This window comes from Schistocerca serialis, chromosome 2, assembly GCF_023864345.2.
Source record: "Schistocerca serialis cubense isolate TAMUIC-IGC-003099 chromosome 2, iqSchSeri2.2, whole genome shotgun sequence".
Classification (NCBI taxonomy): Eukaryota; Metazoa; Arthropoda; class Insecta; order Orthoptera; family Acrididae; genus Schistocerca; species Schistocerca serialis.
Window position 1 is genome coordinate 1,045,205,420 of NC_064639.1, and position 18,628 is coordinate 1,045,224,047.

Consider the following 18,628-nt stretch of genomic DNA (forward strand, 5'->3'; position numbering starts at 1 on the left):
GAAGGTATTGAAGAAATTCAAATACAAGTGGCTAGATTTGTTAGCAGTAGGTTCAAATAAAACGTAAGTGTTATGGGATGCTTCGTGAACTCAAATGGGAACCCCTGGTAGGAAGGCAACCTTCTTTTCAAGGAACACTATTAAGAAAATTTAGAGAAGTGACATTTGAAGCTGACTGTAGAACAATTCTATAAATTGGAATGGGAATCCCTGGAAGGAAGGCAGCATTCTTCTCAAGAAACACTATTAAGAAAATTTAGAGAACCGACATTTGAAGCTAACTGCAGAACAATTCTACTGCTGCCAACATATGTTTTGCATAAGGATCATGAAGATACCATACAACAGATTATGGCTCTTACAGATGTATGTAGACAGTCACTTGTCTCTCACACTTTTTGCAAGTGGAACAAATGAATAAATGAGTAGTAGTGGTACAAGATACACTCCCCCACACAAATTACAGTGGCTTGCAAAGTATTTATGTAGAAATAGATGTAGATGTGAGCACTATTTTCAGCAGAGGATTGCACTGAAATGTGGCCCTCACTACTCCTGCATTTCCATGTATATGCTCAGCCTACAATCATTTCCAAAATGCTGATACAAACTGGCTCACTCATCTGCCAGCTGTAGTTCACATGGCATTAGCCAAGCATGACTATAGGGACACTGATGCAGCAATCATTATTGAGGATAGTGTATTCAAGCACATAAACCTCCACACCATCACCGCCGTCACATAGCATCATGATGTCCCTTCACAGCCTCCCACACAAACAGCCCCCATTAGCACCCATGTCTGCCACATCCCAAGAACTCTCCACAGACACAGCGCAACTCATAATCCAAATGATTGGTAATATGAACAAGCTCATCCCGACCATGGAGATGTGCAACCCCTGTCCCTTTGCCATAACCATCCCTACCTTTTGATGCCTATAATGACTGGTGCATACTCCTGAGCAGGTGCATACCTCCTGACCAGCAGCTACTGGTGGCAGCAACCAGGACGTTCAGTGTACAGGTGACCTTTGCTGGCATAATCAGCTTTTTGGCAGTGACAGACAAACTATCAGGCACTGCGTGCATGGTTCCCGAACACCAGTGAAAATGGGAAGTAGACACACACAGGCATTGTGCCATTTCTCAGTGCCTGTTCATGCACAGTCTTCAGAATCCCTACTTCCCAACAGCCCATCTGCTTGGCACCAGCTATGATCTGTTGATCTGTTCATTTATTCCTCAAAATTTTACCCTCCTCTGAGCCCATTCACCCCTCCCCCCTCCTCCTCCTCCTCAACACTACCTACTGCTTTCAAACCCAGATCATCTATCTTGGCCTTCAGAAAGATTTTGCATGGACCTTTACCATCGCTGGCATTATGGATCCCGTGCTTGGCTCTGACTTCATTGCGCACTATGGCCCCCCTCTTTGACCTGGCAAATTGTTTTATTGTCAATGGTGAGTCCCACCAGTCCATTTCTTGCGGGTCCTGCACTGCTACGCATATTACCGTCAAGCCACTGTCATATTTCCATCCCTCTGCTACCTCCTCAATGAATTTCTTCTGCTCATCCACCCTTCCACCACACCCTCGGAGGTACAACCAACAATGACCATAATGACACCAGGAACCCAGTTATCTGTCACCTCCTCTGGTTAAAAAACAAGGCATGCACACCAAAATCAAGGCAATGATCACTGCTGTTGTGCTCTGCCCATCAAAGAGCTCATGAGCCTCTGTCCTACACCTTGTCCCAAGAAAAGATAGCACTTGCTGCCCCAGTGCTCAATGCCAGGGCGCTCCCTGACCACTGTCCAGTGCCCCTCTTGTGCAACTATCTTCAGCATTTGGTCTTTTTGGGAGTTATTATCAAGCTGGAGAAGTATGTCTTGGGTGTTCCAGAGTTCAACTTCCTTGGACTGAGAATATCATAGATGGGTTCCCCTCCACTGGATGTGAGGTCCTGACCATTGTCAAATTCCCATACCCCACAACTTTTCCTCAGGATGGAAATTTTTTCATGCATTACCTGAAGAGTGCTGTAAGCGTGCAAGCACCACTGTCTGCTACACACAAGGGCAATTGCACTAAAGGTAGCAGCCCTTTACCTGAATCACAAAAATGAGGTGAGTTTGTAACAAATGAAATGTGACATCTCACTTGCTGCCCTCCTAACCCACCCCCATTTGACTTCCCCACTCACAATCATTACCGATGCCAGCCAGTTTGCCCCAGGTCTCATCCTTCAACAACATGTTGAAGGCTCTTTGCAGCCACTGGCTAATTTTTCCATGAAGCTCTCTGTGCTGTAGCAGAGTTGAGCTGTGTATGACCATGAGCTGCTTGCTGTATACAAGATGGTGAAGTACTTCCACCACTCGGTGAATGGATGGCCCCTCCATGGACTTCACCAACCGTTACCTCCATATAACAGGGTTTTGTCAAAAGGAAGATACACAAATTTCCCCTAAGCAGTTCTGTCAGCAGGAATACATACATGTAGCACATTTCACAACTGACATAACGCAAATGGCTGGCTTTGGGAATATCACCACCAACTACCTCAGTGGTTCCTGTACCCTCATTGTCCTCCTAGACTTCACTGTCCTGGCCACTGCCCATGCAGCCACTCCCAAGCTGCTAAGACTATGCAATGATTCAAACACTGGCCTCAACCTCAAATTGCAAATCTCTCCTGGTACAGACTTACCCATCTGGTGTGACGTTTATGTAGGTTCCATCCACTCGGGTGACTCACTGGAGCACATCTACTGCTACTTTTCCCTCTGATTTCCACAAGGCAGCCCCTCATGCAGGAGCATTTTGTCTGGCCCAATATCCAGCAGGACTGCACCAACTAGGTGCACACCTGCCCCCTGTGCCAACGCTCCAAGGTAGTCTGTCATGTGGATGCCCCTACAATTTTTTCCCCCCAGTGGATCATCATTTATCCCATATCTGTACTGACACTGGAGGTTCCTTTCCATTATCAAATGGCCACCAGTACAGGGTTGAGAAGCTGTGCTGCTGGCAGACATAGAGTGACCAAGACTTTCAATGAAACCTGGGCCTCGTTTGCATTTTGAGAACCCTGTCATTTGACAATGGACTGTGGACAACAAGACACATCTTTTTTTTGTATCCTGCTGACTCATCTAATATAGGGTGCCTAGGAAGCTGTCTTCTTGGATCACTAGACAACAATTCAAGCAAATTGTATTAATGGAGTTTATTGCAGTAAATTATATTGATGATACTTAACTTTATGTATTCACAAACATGTGTCGCTAGCAACTGACAACATGCAAATAATCAATGTCCTTCGGTATGTACAATTTCACTGTAAGCAAAACAGTACAGTTCATAAGTCACTGCTGTAGCATTTGTATGATGCCTGGTCTTCCAATCTGCCTGCAGATAGGCGGCAAGGTGGTTCTATTCTCTTTGCATAGAGGACGCTCCTGTCTTGGTGTCATCCTAGAGAGCATACTAATGGCTGATGTCATCTCACAGCTGTCTCTGCTCTTCTGTTCTTGATCATCATGCTTGCGGTTGTCATTACGCCAGAACACATCATGCCTGTTTAAAGCAATCACTGAAACTTGCTGTACACATGTCCACTTCATGACTAATTACTGCCCTGACACTAACAGAATGCTGGAGAGATTCCACAGGAACCTAAAAGCTGCCCTTACACGTCCATCTGTAGCTTAGTCTGCTGCCTAGCCACTAGTTCTCCTAGGCTTGTGGACGGTCCACAAAACTCATTTGGGTGCATCTGCCACCATACTTGTGTGTGGACAGCCGCTCACTGTTCCAGGTGACTTCATTGAGCCGCAACCCCTGCAGCCTACCACCTGCATCCAAACCATCTGCATGACTGTATGGCATGCCTGCCCCTAGGGCCCCCATAATGCCATGGTGAATACAAGTACTTCATGCACTGAGAGCTCCACATGTGCATGCATGTCTAGCTCTGGGTGGATGCCAGTCAATCTTTTCTCTGCCCACAGTACTAAGGCCAAACCTCATGCTTAAGCATGGGAAGAAGACCTTTCTTGTTTGTCTCTGCAATGCTGCAGCCACAGCATACATCGAGTGACTGAAGCTGGAGTAAATGCTCAAATGCCCCAGCCCTTGCACACCAACAATAACAGAAATTGGGGTGACACCAAGTGACAAAAAATGTTACACTGGCCGACATCACTGACATGATGGGAACCACTTGGGGCCCAACATGATAGGGTGCCCTGCCATTTACATGACTGCCTGCTCCGGCCACCCATGAAACCTGCCACCATGCCTCCACCACTGAACATTAATGATGTTTTTCCTGTTGTCTTAAATAGCTTGTAAACCGATTACACCACACAAGGAGAGTGGGCACCCATTACGTGTATTTGTAATGCCTTCATGAGTAATGGAAGTTACTGGACTGACTCAATTGAGAGTTTTTGTGTGTAGATTTTTTGTACCACACTTACCTTGAAAATGTATTCTGCAATTAATTGTGCCTGTTAACATTCCAGTAAACGAACTGCTTTGTATTCAGACTTCTTTTTGCTACATTGTCGTGAGATGCCCACACCATGTGTTCTACACCAAGGCACCTGCTACCACACCTATGATGTCAGCAAATGCCTCTGTCACAATGTGGGACTCAGTCTACCAGCAGGAGGCTGCAGCAGTTAGTACCTATGGCACTGGCAGAAGACAGCATGCGTGGGGTGCACTGTGCAGTGCCCTCTGTGCTTCATCTGTCTGAGCAACAGAAATTCACAATACTCTCCACCAGGCCCCTCCACCAATGGTGCATGCCTCCTCCCCCCCCCCCCCCCCCCCCTCCCCGGGGAAGTGATGTGACACAGTGGACACAGTGTTACCCCATGCCTGGCTCACAACATGACAGCCAGAGGTCGCCACATTATCACATCTCCACTGTTGTCAGTTGACCTGGGATCGCCAACACCGTGGCACTGCCTGTGGCAGTCTGCTGCCCTTTCTGTCTCGCATTGGTGTGTGGGGGGTTAACTGTGTCTGTGTGGTAATGCAGTACTGCACATTTGTGCCCTCCACCCATATGGTCTAGCAGACAATCTTGCGCTATAGCAGACAATTCATTGCCCAGCAAAAGAATCTGGTCATAAACTGTATGCATCTCAGGACAGGAGTATTCTCTGGAATGTGCCCCTTTGCCACAGCACATGGGGTTTCCATAAAGCAGGCCACAGGAAGGTTCCCCACTTCCCATGTCGATGCTGATCTGTTCACACAATGAGTGCAGCCATTTAATGTTCCTTTGGTGTTATGTTTATTTTCAGTTACTTTATTATCAGAATTTAATGGCTTACTGTGGGGCTATCAGATAGGCACACAACCCATGAAGACATCAATGATGAGTCAGTTTGTAGCAGTTTGCCTACTTCTTTGTTTGTTGTCCTCGGTGTCGATGTACTGGCTACAAGAATAGTGAGTCAACGTGCAGTACTGTCTGCTGTAAATGATGTAGCCAACAGATGCACAGTTGCGTTTCACAGTCTTTTACTTTCACTTTTCACAACCCCTTAATACTATACAGTTACACATGACCAGTGCACTATTGTTCTAACTTCCCATAAGCCTCATTAATAGTTAGCAGATGAACATCCACATACTGCCACAATAGGTTATGATTTACTTATAAACTATAGGAGAAGAGTTTGGCTGCCCCAGGAAAGATGAAAAATGAGACAGACAGATGGGGTAAGCATTGTCGCCACATAATGAGTCCAACACAGAATGCTGAACCCTCTACTTGCTGTTTGCACAAGAAATTAGTCCCAAATATTACATCAATGCTGAGATTTTGAATCACCAACAAATTGTACTCCAACAGCTGTCCTGCCAATTCCACAGTTAATAGTACCTCTTGTTTCACGCTCTTTGATAGGTTGCCAGTAGCACCAATAATTTTTATTCCAGAAACATGAATCACTACTACACCCTCAGTGTTCTTAATAGATTCAAAAGATGCCTGTGACATGCCATTCAAATCACTACCACAGTTCAGTAAATACTTAATATGTATACCCTGTACACTTTCAGTTATTACAGGGTGCCACACTTCATTTTCACTTACCACATTGCCATCATTATCAATAAGAAATTCAAATACACCATTCTCATCACTACTGGATTCATCATTGCTGTCATCATTACACCCACAGTCAGAATCAGATCCACTTTCATTTTCTCTGTGCTTTAGATTTTGTACCTTTTCCACCTTTTTCTCCATTTCAGACAATTTTGAATCTACATTTTCAATTACTTTTTCCAGTTTTTCGTCTACCACTACTGCACACTTGGTTTTTACCTCAGTTTCTGAATCATTTTTAATGTGATCAACTTGGTTCTCAAGTTTAACTTTGTCTTCAGCACAAAATTTCCTGGGAGCTTTGACTTCATCTTTACACTGTTTTTCAGAAGCCACCACCCTCCTACTATAGTCATCACAAAACTTCTTTCTCTCTTCTACACATTTACTACTCATTAATATTAATTTCTCATTAGTATTCTGCTCTACTTTCTTTATCTTTTCAGGCTATCAACGTCAGTTTTTATACTACTAATATCTACTTTCATACTACTGATGTTATTTTCCACCCTACTAATGCCTTCTTTTGTACTCAAATTACTCAGACTACTCATAATTTGCCTTAACATCACTTCCACTTTTCCATTTGCCATAAACTTTCGCCCCACTGATTTCCGCTACTAGATTCCTCCTCCTTAACCTTAACGATCTCACACACTTCAGTACTGTTTTTGTCCATTTCGCTCACATCACCACACAATGTATATGATGCTTTTATCATTCCATCTACAACAGGACTTTCGTTCCCATCATTCAAAGTTACATTCATGTCTGATTTATAACTACTATTGTGTACATAACCAGTCCCACTTAGGTCTTTCTGTTCATTTAACACCTTAACCTCTACAGCTTTGTCCTCAGTCACACTGTCTTGTTATTTAATACAAAACAGCTTTTGCTATGAGATTACTTTATTCTCATTTACTCTTATTCTGCTGCTCTGCTGCTGTGGTTGTCATCTGAATCATCACCTGTACCGCTGCGGCAAGTTGTAAGTCTCTCAGCGAGGCATCTTGTTTATCTCCGGTCAGCTGTCTCCACCTGTGTGCTGACTGACTGCTCTGTACTCAGTGGCTGCTTCCATAGAACCCATTCACTGATTGGTTGCTGTTATACTGTGGCCATGAAACTCATGCGCTGATTGGCTGTAGCCCCACTGCACTGTAAACCGCTATCGGGTTCACTATTCAAAGTTTGCGAGTTCTAGTTTAATGTGGCTATGTAAAATATTCCTCACCTGGGGCACCACATGTAGCAGTTCACCTACTTCATTGTTTCTTTGTTAGTTGTCCTCGGTGTCAACGCACTGTCTAAAAAAATAGGGGGTGGATGTGCAGTACTGTCTACTATAAATGATGTAGCCGACAGATGGACAGTTGCGTTTCACAGTCTTTTACTTTCACTTTTCACAACCCCCCAATAATACACAGCTATATGCGGCCAGTGCACTATTGTTCTAACTTCACATAAGCCTCATTAATAGTTAGCAGGTGAACATCCACATACTGCTACAATTGTTTGCTATTGAACATCTACGAGCAGTAAAAACCTAATCACAAAGTTCACAGTTCTTGAAGAATAGAAAGGTACATATGTAGCAGACATGGTCATTGTTTTTACACATGGCCTAATTGCTTAACACTTATTCCACAATTAATTTGAAACATTGTTGTTGCTCTAACCAATACAGGTTTCTTGTCTGAAACTCGACCGTGGACTGACTGTCTCATGACCAAAAATCGGGCCCTACAATAGTAGGTGCTGAAACTACAAATTGTTCAAAGTTTAATTTACAAAAATTACAATTAAAACTTAACACATTAAATTAACTGAATACATTGAAAAATTGGTTCTTTTTAGCAGTTTCTTCTACCACAAGAGTTAGGCCGAATTATTTGTTTAAATGATGAAATTAACATACATCAATAGGCAAACAATACTTTTTACAAAACTGTTAATTACTTTGGAATTAATTAAGGACTGGCTTTGCTAACATGTTTCCGAATAGAGTCAAATAGATCCTTTAGTTATACTATTAGTTGTTCCTCCAAATGTTTATAATTAAAACAGAATTTATTGTTGTTTATACGTCAATAATAGAATTTAAGTTACATAAAAATAACTGATTTCATCCTATAATGAAAGTACTAATGAGGAATTGTCAAAATAAATTAGGAAATTAATTAAATACCTAAAACTAAGCACAAAATTAGATCTGGTGTTATATTCTTAAAAACTTAGAGCCAACCTTACTCTTTTATGAAAATGCAGGTTTATGCTAATGGTAATTAGTTAAAACTGAAAAAACAAATTTAAGCTCAGTACAGCTGATAGATTCACAAAACAGAACATAGAATTTACATTCCTAGCTTTCGGAACTTTGTTCATTCATCAGGGAGGAGAGAGGGGAAAAAAGGGAAGAAGGGAAAGTGGATTCAGTTACTCACAACCCAGGTTATGAAGCGACAGGGAAAGGTAAACAGAGAGGGTAGCAAGGATGGAGGCATGGTTGTCAGAGGGAAGCCAAAGATATTCTACTTTTAAGTAGTGTGCCAGCTTCAAACCAAAGAGGATACATACAGAAGTAAAGAGGTATATAGTATAAAGATAAACACAACTATGTAGGTTGAAAAGATGTGTGAATGGCTAAAGAGGAGAGGGGAAAAGGAGAAGACGGAAGAATAAATGGGAGTGAGGTTGGTTAACGTAGGTTCAGTCCAGGGGGATGGTGGGATGAAAGGATGTGTTGGAGAGCAAGTTCCCATCTCCGCAGTTCCGAGGGACTGGTGTTGGGTGGGAGAAGCCAAATGGCATGTACGTTGTAGCAGGTTCCTAGGTCCCTAGAATTATGCTGGATGGCATGCTCTGCTACTGGGTATTGGACATCTCCTAGGCGGTCAGTTCGTCTGTGCCCGTTCATGCGCTCAGCCAGTTTAGTTGTCATCATACCGATGTAAAAGGCTGTGCAGTGCAGGCATGTCAGCTGATAAATGACATGTGTTGTTTCACATGTGGCCCTGCCCTGAATTGTGTATGTTTTACCAGTAGCGGGCCTGGAGTAGGTGGTTGTGTGGGGATGCATGGGGCAGGTTTCGCAGCAGGGTCGGTTACAGGGGTAGGAACCGCTGGGTAGAGAAGGTGGTCTGGGAATATTGTAGGGTTTGACAAGGATGTTATGGAGGTTATGGGGGTGACGAAAGGCAATCCTGGGTGATGTGGGGAGAATATTGTCAAGGGATGATCTCACTTCAGGGCTTGACTTGAGAATGTCATATCCCTGGCGGAGTAATTTGTTGATGTATTCAAGGCCAGGATAATATTGGGTGACAAGGGGAATGCTTCTGTGTGGTCTGGGGGTAGGAACATTGTTGTTGGATGGGAAGGAATGTATTGCTTGGGAGATCTGTTTGTGGACGAGGTCTGCAGGATAGTTGTGGGAGAGGAAAGCACTGGTCAGGTTATTGGTGTAATTGTTGAGGGATTCATCACTGGAGCAGATACATTTGCCACGCATACCTAGGCTGTAGGGAAGGGAGCATTTGATGTGATGTGGAATGCTAGTTCTGCAAAGTTTGCAGGAGAACTTCTGCAAAGTTTGGAAGGTAGGAGACGAGGTACTGGCAAAAGTAAAGCTGTAAAGACAGGGCGTGAGTTGTGCTTGGGTAGCTCAGTTGGTAGAGCACTTGCCCGCGAAAGGCAAAGGTCCCGAGTTCGAGTCTCAGTCCGGCACACAGTTTTAATCTGCCAGGAAGTTTCATATCAGCGCACACATGCTGCAGAGTGAAAATCTCATTCTGCAGTATCCATTGTTTGATACCATCTTTATACCGCATGCTGTCACTGACTCTCCTCAACCGAATGGTCACAACACACAGAAGTACACTACTGGCCATTAAAATTGCTACACCAAGAAGAAATGCAGATGATAAACAGGTATTCATTGGACAAATATATCACACTAGAACTGACATGTGATTACATTTTCAGAACAACCACCTCTGGCCGTAATAACGGCCTTGATACACCTAGGCATTGAGTCAAACACAGCTTGGATGGCGTGTACAGGTACAGCTGCCCATGCAGCTTCAACACAATACCACAGTTCATCAAGAGTAGTGACTGGCGTATTGTGATGAGCCAGTTGCTCGGCCACAATTGACCAGATATTTTCAATTGGTGAGAGATCTGGAGAATGTTCTGGCCAGGGCAGCAGTCAAACATTTTCTGTATCCAGAAAGGCCCATACAGCACCTGCAACATCTGGTCGTCCATTATCCTGCTGAAATGTAGGGTTTCGCAGGGATCTAATGAAGGGTAGAGCCACGGGTTGTAACACATCTGAAATGTAATGTCCACTGTTCAAAGTGCCGTCAATGTGAACAAGAGGTGACCGAGACATGTAATCAATGGCACCCCATACCATCACGCCGGGTGATACGCCAGTATGGCGATGATGAATACACGCTTCCAATGTGCGTTCACTGCGATGTCACCAAACACGGATACAACCATCATGATGTTGTAAACAGAACCTGGATTCAACCAAAAAAATGACGTATTGCCATTCGTGCATCCAGGTTTGTCATTGAGTACACCATAGCAGGTGCTCCTGTCTGTGATGAGCATCAAGGATAACCACAACCACAGTCTCCGAGCTGATAGTCCACACTGCCGCAAACATCGTCGAACTGTTCGTGCAGATGGTTGTTGTCTTGCAAATGTCCCCATCTGTTGACCCATGGATTGAGACGTGGCTGCATGATCCGTTACAGCCATTTGGATAAGATGCCTGTCATCTCAACTGCTAGTGATACGGTGCCGTTGGGATCCAGCACGGCGTTCCATGTTACCCTTCTGAACCCACCTATTCCATATTCTGCCAACAGTCACTGGATCTCGACCAACACAAGCAGCAATTTCACAATACTATAAACCGCAATCACTATAGGCTACAATCAAACTTTTATCAAAGTTGGAAGCGTGATGGTAAGCATTTCTCCTCCTTACACGAGGCATCACAACAACATTTCACCAGGCAACACTGGTCAATTGCTGTTTGTGTATAAGAAACAGGGTTGGAAACTTTCCTCATGTCAGCACATTGTAGGTGTTGCCACCGGCGACAATCTTTTGTGAACGCTCTGAAAAGCTAATCATTTGCATACCACAGCATCTTCTTTCTGTCGGTTAAATTTTGTGTCTGTAGCACATCATCTTCATGGTGTAGCAATTTTAATGGCCAGTAGTGTATATGTAGAGATCCACATACCAGTTGCTGCTGCAGCTTCAGTGCCTTCCTCATTTACTTCTATGAAAGCTTTGTGCAAGATGCGGCTAACAACAAGGCCAGGTTGTGAGTCACTTATACCCGTGAGATCTGCTTTACATGGATCAAACATAGTCTTCATACCAAGCTGTAAGTTCAGAGCAAGAGCAACATTGTTAAAGCTAGGAAGCTGTAGTTTTCTATAACATTTCTAAAAAAACAGAAAAAAAGAAAATGATGGGCACAGAAACTAAATCAGTATTACTGTACTAGAATGACTGACATCCTTCATTAGAATTTATTTCATATTATGAATTAATTAATTAGTTAATAAACTCAACAAAAAGTTTGGGTAACATGGTGTGAAAGAACATATTCTCATTGTAGTAATGATTACTGGAACTTAATTGATTAATTGACTAATTTTTATTTGATCCTAATTGATTAAATGTACAGAGTGTGCAATTATAACATAGGACAAGCCAATTTAATCTAATATTCTAAAATACCCTACATATTTTAGTTTAAAACATGGAACTGGTAATAATGATAGTAATGGTGCATACATTTTTCCCTCTATATTTAAGTTTTCAATTTGTTTACACACTCTTTCACTATGAAATACACATACTGATGATACATACAATATATTCAAGTTATTGCCTTACATAAATGCATGTAATAATGACATTCCTTATTCTTTACATAAATACTCCTCTACATTATAAAATTCTTTTTCCCATTTAATAATCCTTCAGCAGTTGACTCATACTGTCCTTTAGACCTGTAGGAAGATGCTTTAGCAGTTGTACACTTGACTATTGAGGACCTTTCCCAGCAGCTCTCGGTCTGTGTGGTATACTTCTCAGCTGGCCTTTATTTCTCATCTTATATGAATTTATATAGTGCCGCAGAGTTATGAAATATTATTCAGTATTTGTAAAAAGATGGAAATGTCAATACTTTTAGATTATGAAAGACAGTTCTGATGTTCAGTTTGTTTTTTATTCTAGATGGTCCCAAGAGACTTTTTCAGCAATTAGCCTATAACAATTATTTTTTAATGTTGCTGCTGGAATTTCTCCAAACGTTAATTCAGTACTGTAAGTATGGGTCTAAAAGACCATGGATATTGTAGATAGAAGTTATTTGTTAGCATAATATGCAATTTACAGCAGACATTGTCTATAATTTGCCTCCACTGGAGATTATCATCAAATGTAATTCCAAAAAAATTTATAGAACTTACCTCTTCCCATCTCGTTTCATCTATGAATATATCTGTGTAATTTTCTCTGTTTGCGAACACCACGAACATCATTATTTTAGATAGATAATTACATCATTCTATATGAGCCACTGTGCTGTGTTATATGTCAACATAAATGTGCTTATTTTGGCCTATAAATTCCTTGTTTGACAGTCTTTTTGTTGTGCCTATCTGTGACTGAGGATCTCCGCTATATGGTGAGTAGCAATGTATTCTTTTTGTAGTATTTCCATCAACTATAAGATATTTTGCTATGCTTAAGATAGTGGCTTTGGTAGATTTACTTTTTTGGAACCATGATGTGCCTTTTATGTGTTTGGTCTTTTATGTGTTTGGCAATGGCTATTAGACAAAAGGAAACAATATGTAAATAGCAATCACATAACGAAAGTGTTCATGGGTGAACAGACAGGTTACCATGGAACTTGAACATTTGAGGTTGGTTTTCTAGAAAAACAGCTACACAGGGAAGCAAATCCAGAGTGCTCTGCATCCCACACTGACTGTACAACTGGAGGAAACAGGAAACCCGGCACGATGGGGGTATAGCATTTATTCCATTCAGTGGCACTTTATCTGGTAAGATAGGTCGAGTTCTTCTAAAACATCAAGCAAAGACTGTCTTCTGCTCACCAATTAAGACACAGGCACTGCTTGGTAATGTCAAGGATGATCCCAGACTATGGAAATCCAGAATCTACCAGATCCCCTGCAAATGTGGCTTGACTTAAATAGGTCAAACAGTGCTTACTATTGATGATCATTGCCAACAACATCAATGGCACACCAGACTCCAGCAGCCTAACAAGTTGGCAGTTGCTGAACATTGGTTACATCCTTAGTAAGGGCTGCAAACTCTATTTGAATCTGATTAAAAGGAGAAAGAAGACATACCACCACGAACTGGCTTCGAGAACAGGCAGAGATACTATGAAGACAGTGCCGGCACATGCCCCTGGGTGCGAACCGTGAATGGAATGGATGCTGGATGCTGCGCACCGGGGCACAGACTGCTGCAAATACCTGGAGGGGGGGGGGGGGGGGGTCGAGGAGATAAAAGCCCACAGCCGGCACCTCGGCAGTCAGTTCGTCAGCTCACCTGATGATGGCAACGTGGTCGCTTGCCGAAATATTGTGCCCATTGGACACTAACACCCAGATGTTTACCTGTGAACTCTTTCATCATGAAGTACGCTGGGAAAAATTGAATAATCACAGCAAACATCTAAATTACTGGAGATATTGGCATAATTGCTAACATGAGCTTGTTGGGAAGGATTTAATAGTTCTTTCAAAATACTGAATTTAAGAATAAACATGTTGCCAGTATTCAAATACAGTTTATTGTGTGAAGTATTGTATTGTATTGAGATACATTGTTGCTAGAGGCCACTATTTTTGAGTTATTCAAGAAAAACATACAAAAGCGACCTTCAGACACACCAGGGACTTCCACACTCGGCCCCCACCAGTCAGGATTCTTGGTATGCTGTTCATGGCACAAATATACAAAAATTTCCAACTGCATGAATTATTTTCTGAATTCAGCCTTTCTTGGTCTTAATTGTCTGGTTGTATTACACCACGGGCATAGTCAGCAACCTACAAATTTTAAAACAGACATTTGTGTAAATTTTACCACACAATTTTGTGAATTTTAACAGCAAATATAAAAAGTTATGTTGTATTTGTCAGGCCTTCTGGTTCCAAAGTACTGTGTTGTAAGGATTAAGTTTGGATTGAACTGTCAACATAATTAGCTTTAGCAAAAGGTTTACAAAAGTCGGTTTTCTTCCATTATCCTCACGTTCATGCTAAATTAATAATACTAATGAAACAATCAACTATGCTTGTAGCACAATGGCAACATCAATTGAGACAAAAAATTGGTGAATATTAGAAAAATCTATAGAGACGAAAAATTGTCAGATATCAGAAATAGTTCACGCACTCGGAAATTTTTGAACAGTGGTAGGAGAGAGTGCCACAAACAATGTAATAGAAATCCTGACTCATGAGGGATGAGTGTGGGGATGGAGGTGTTTTTGAAGGTCACATTAGTATGTTTCTTTCTTTTCTTTTTCTTTTTTTCTTTTTCTTTTTTTTTTTTTTTAATTATGGTCTCCAGGGAGAACGTCCAACTCATTTTTTATGTAGGACTAATAGTTTTCACAGAGCAAGGGAGAGAACGTGAAAATCTTGTGCATGATGTCTGAAGGACAGATGTAACATTAGGGCTGTGTAAGATGACACTGCTAGGAGCAGCTCAGTCACCCTGTATAAAAGTGATTGAAAGCAAAATATGAAACAAATATTTTTATTTATAATGCTTATCCCAGATATAATTAGTTTACCAATCTGCACCTTTACATGCCCAACATAATCTTTGAGAATGTGCACAGACAGTGTTCCACATGAGAATAAGGGAACAATGGGTTCTTCTATACACATTCTGGAAAATCTGCTTCAGTCAAGAAAGTTATCTCAGAGAATCTGAAAACAGAATTTAGGGGGATACTCATAAGATTTTAATTGCCACCTAGAAATGAAAGTCACATAATTAATTTTTTGTTAGTATGCATATACGTGTTTGCAGTCCTGGTGAAAACTGAATCTGCAACATGCCATTAGAGAAGCCAAAACAAAATAAATAAATAAATAAATAAAAATATTGATGCAGTTCATTGATAAAGTGGAGTGTCATCTGATAATTTGTTTTCTGCATTTGAAGGGGAATTCTGCAAGAATCCATGCAGAATTGTCGGAAATGTAAGGCAAAAATGCATCATGTCAAACAAATTAGAATGGCTACAAACCAAGTGGTAGAACATCTCTTTGTGAAAACCAAGTACTGCAAGAGAATTAGAGGCCCTGGTGCTCAAGAACAACATGTCACAATCAAGGTGACAGTGAAAAAAGTGAAAATGTCTTTGATCTATCTTCAACATCTTACACAATATTTTGAACATTACAAAGCTTGCTGTCCACTGGGTTTCACAACTGTTGACACATGTTCAGAGAGCCTGCTGGGCTGAGGAAGCAGTTGAAATATTGCATCTGTTTTAAGCCAATACAGCCTTCTTTAGCTGTGTGCATCACTATGACCCTGGGACAAAAGAGCAAAGCAACCAGTGGAAACACGTGGATTAACCTCCACCAAATAAGGTGAGGACTCAACTGTCATTGGACAAGGAACTTCCATAGTGTTGTGCTAACAGATTATGCTCACAAGAGACAAACTATCAAAGGAGCATGCAAATCTCCTGACAAGTTGAAGGGAGGATGTCAAGATGAACCATTGCTGGGAACTGTCCAAGGTAGTGTTTTCACTCCACAACATCAGCCTAGGTCAGCCTAGGTCATTCTGCACAGTGCACAGGTACACATGCTGCTTCTTTAAGCTATCAAATCTTGGTTCATCTCTCATATTCACCTGATAAGGCACCAAGTCACTTTGCCTTTACCACTGAATAGCAAACATTTCCTGAATGACAGTGAGGTGGTTTTTGAGGTGGAATTTTTACTGAATACCCAAAATACAAACATTAACAATCAAGGATCCCCCAGTCATCCAGGATTTGGAAAAAATGTGTTGCACTTAAGGGGAATATGCAGAGAAGGATTAAAACCCATAGCATATTGATTTTTCTGAAGGGATAATCAAAACTTTATGACCACTCCTTGTATGTATGCCATCCTAGTCAGCTTTGGTTCCATGCTAAGTCTAAGAATATTGGTAACAAAGCAGGAATCATTTGGAAAAGTCACTGAGGAAGTGGTTTCTGTTGCCTTCCTCTGACCTGGTATGAAGTAATAAGTGCATGCAAGTAATACCTAGATGATTGTAATCAGTGCTTGTGGAGTTTAGTGTTGTGTTTGCATTGCTATGAAAAAATAACAGTGTCAGCAGCTATAGTATGGTTTATGAAGAGTTTATTTTCAAGTAATCCAAGTTGTGTAAATAATCTTACAGAATGAAGTACACTGTCAGTTTAATGAGAGACAAGAAAATTACTGGATTCTCGCTCAAATAGATCTGATATAGTGAAATACATCTTGATGTAGTATACACTGTCTAGTTTAAATTCAGGTGAAGCAAAAGTTTAGCTGGCCAAGCTTGTTAGTAATGTTAACTATTACTTCCTTGACTGCATGATTTTAAATGCATGATTGTCTCATGTCAGTGTCATCATCACAGACTATGGTTTCTATTTATCTGGACATAATCATAAGTATGTGAAACTGTGTTGCTGTGGACTAAGAGCAACATTAAGTACCTGTGTTGCTGCTGCTGTGGTCTGCAGTCCAAACACCGATTTGATGCAGCTCTCCATGCTACTGTATCCTGTGTGAGCCTCTTCATCTCCAAATAACTAATGCAAACTACATCCTTCTGAGTCTGCGTACTGTATTCATCTCTTGGTCTCCTTCTATGAGTTTTGCCCCCCCACAGTTCCTTGCAGAACTAAATTGGTGATCCCTTGATGTCTCAGAATGTGTCCTACCAACTGATCCATTCTTTTGATCAAGCTGTGCCCTAAATTTGTTATCTCCTGAATTCTATTCAGTGCCTCTTCATTAGTTACATGATCAACCCATTTAATCTCCAGCATTCTTCTGTAGCACCACATTTTGAAAGCTTCTATTCTCTTTTTGTCTAAACTGTATACTGTATATGTTTCACTTCCATACATGGCAACACTCCATACAAATACCTTCAGAAAAGACTTCTTAACATTTAAATCTATATGCAATGTTAACAAATCATTCTTTTTCAGGAATGGTTTTCTTGCCATTGAAAGTCTACATTTTAGACCCTCTCTACCTCTGCCAACATCAGTTATTTTGCTGAGCAAACAGCAAAATTTATCTACTACTTTAAGTGTCTCATTTCCTAATCTCATAGCATCCCCTCATTTAATTCAACTACATTAGATAATACTTGCTCTGCTTTTGTTAATGTTCATCTTATATTTTCCTTTCAAGACCGGTCCATTCTGCTGAACTGCCCTGCAATGTCCTTTGCTGTCTCTGACAGAATTACTATGTCATCGGAAGACCTTAAAGTTTTTATTTCTTCTCCCTGAATTTTAATAACTACCCTAAATTTTTATTTTGTTTCCTTTACTGCTTCTTCAGTGTACAAATTGAACAACATCAGAGATATGCTACAATACTGTCTCTCTCCCTTCTCAACCACTGCTTCCTTTCCATACCCCTCGACTCTTATAACTACAATTTGGTTTCTGTATAAGTGGTAAGTAGCCTTTTACTCCGTCTGTTATACACCTGTTACCTTCAGAATTTTAGAGAGAGTATTCCAGTCCACATTGTCAAAAGTGTTCTCAAAGTCTACAAATGCTGAAAACATAGATTTGTCTTGCCTTAACCTATTTTCTAACATAGGTTGCAGGGTCAGTATTGCCTTGCACGTTTCTATGCATTTCTGGAATCCAAACTGGTCTTCCCTGAGGATGGCATACACCAGTTTTCCCATATTTCTGTAAAGAATTCATATTAGTATTTTGCAATGATGACTTATTAAGCTGACAATTCAATAATTTTCACACCTTTCAGCAACTGCTTTCTTTGAAATTGGAATTACTACATTCTTCTTGAAATATGAGGGTATTTCACCTGTCTCATTCATCTTGCACACCAGAGGGAAGAGTTTTGTCATAACTGGCTCTCCCAAAGCTGTCAGTAGTTGTGATGGAATATCGTCTACCCTTGTGCTTTGTTTTGACTCAGATACTTCAGAACTCTGTCAAATTCTTCTCACAGTATCATATCTCCCACCTCATTTCATCTATGTTCACTTCTGTTTCTATAATATTGCCTTCAAGTTCATCTCCCTTGTATAAATCCTCTATATACTGCTTCCACTATTGACCTTTTCATTCATTGTTTAGGACTGGTTTACCATCTAAGTTCTTGATATTCACGCAGCT

At 41.2% G+C, this 18,628-nt stretch overlaps 1 protein-coding gene across 1 annotated transcript in view; it reads right to left on the reverse strand.

Moving 5' to 3' along the window:
- LOC126458476 (serpin B6-like) overlaps window positions 1–18,628 on the reverse strand; it is a 238,280-nt gene that overhangs the window by 32,626 nt on the left and 187,026 nt on the right. Inside the window, exon 7 of the mRNA XM_050095570.1 lies at window positions 11,411–11,555. Within this exon, the coding sequence (XP_049951527.1) occupies window positions 11,411–11,555 (145 nt within the window). The remainder of the gene's footprint in view (window positions 1–11,410; window positions 11,556–18,628) is intronic.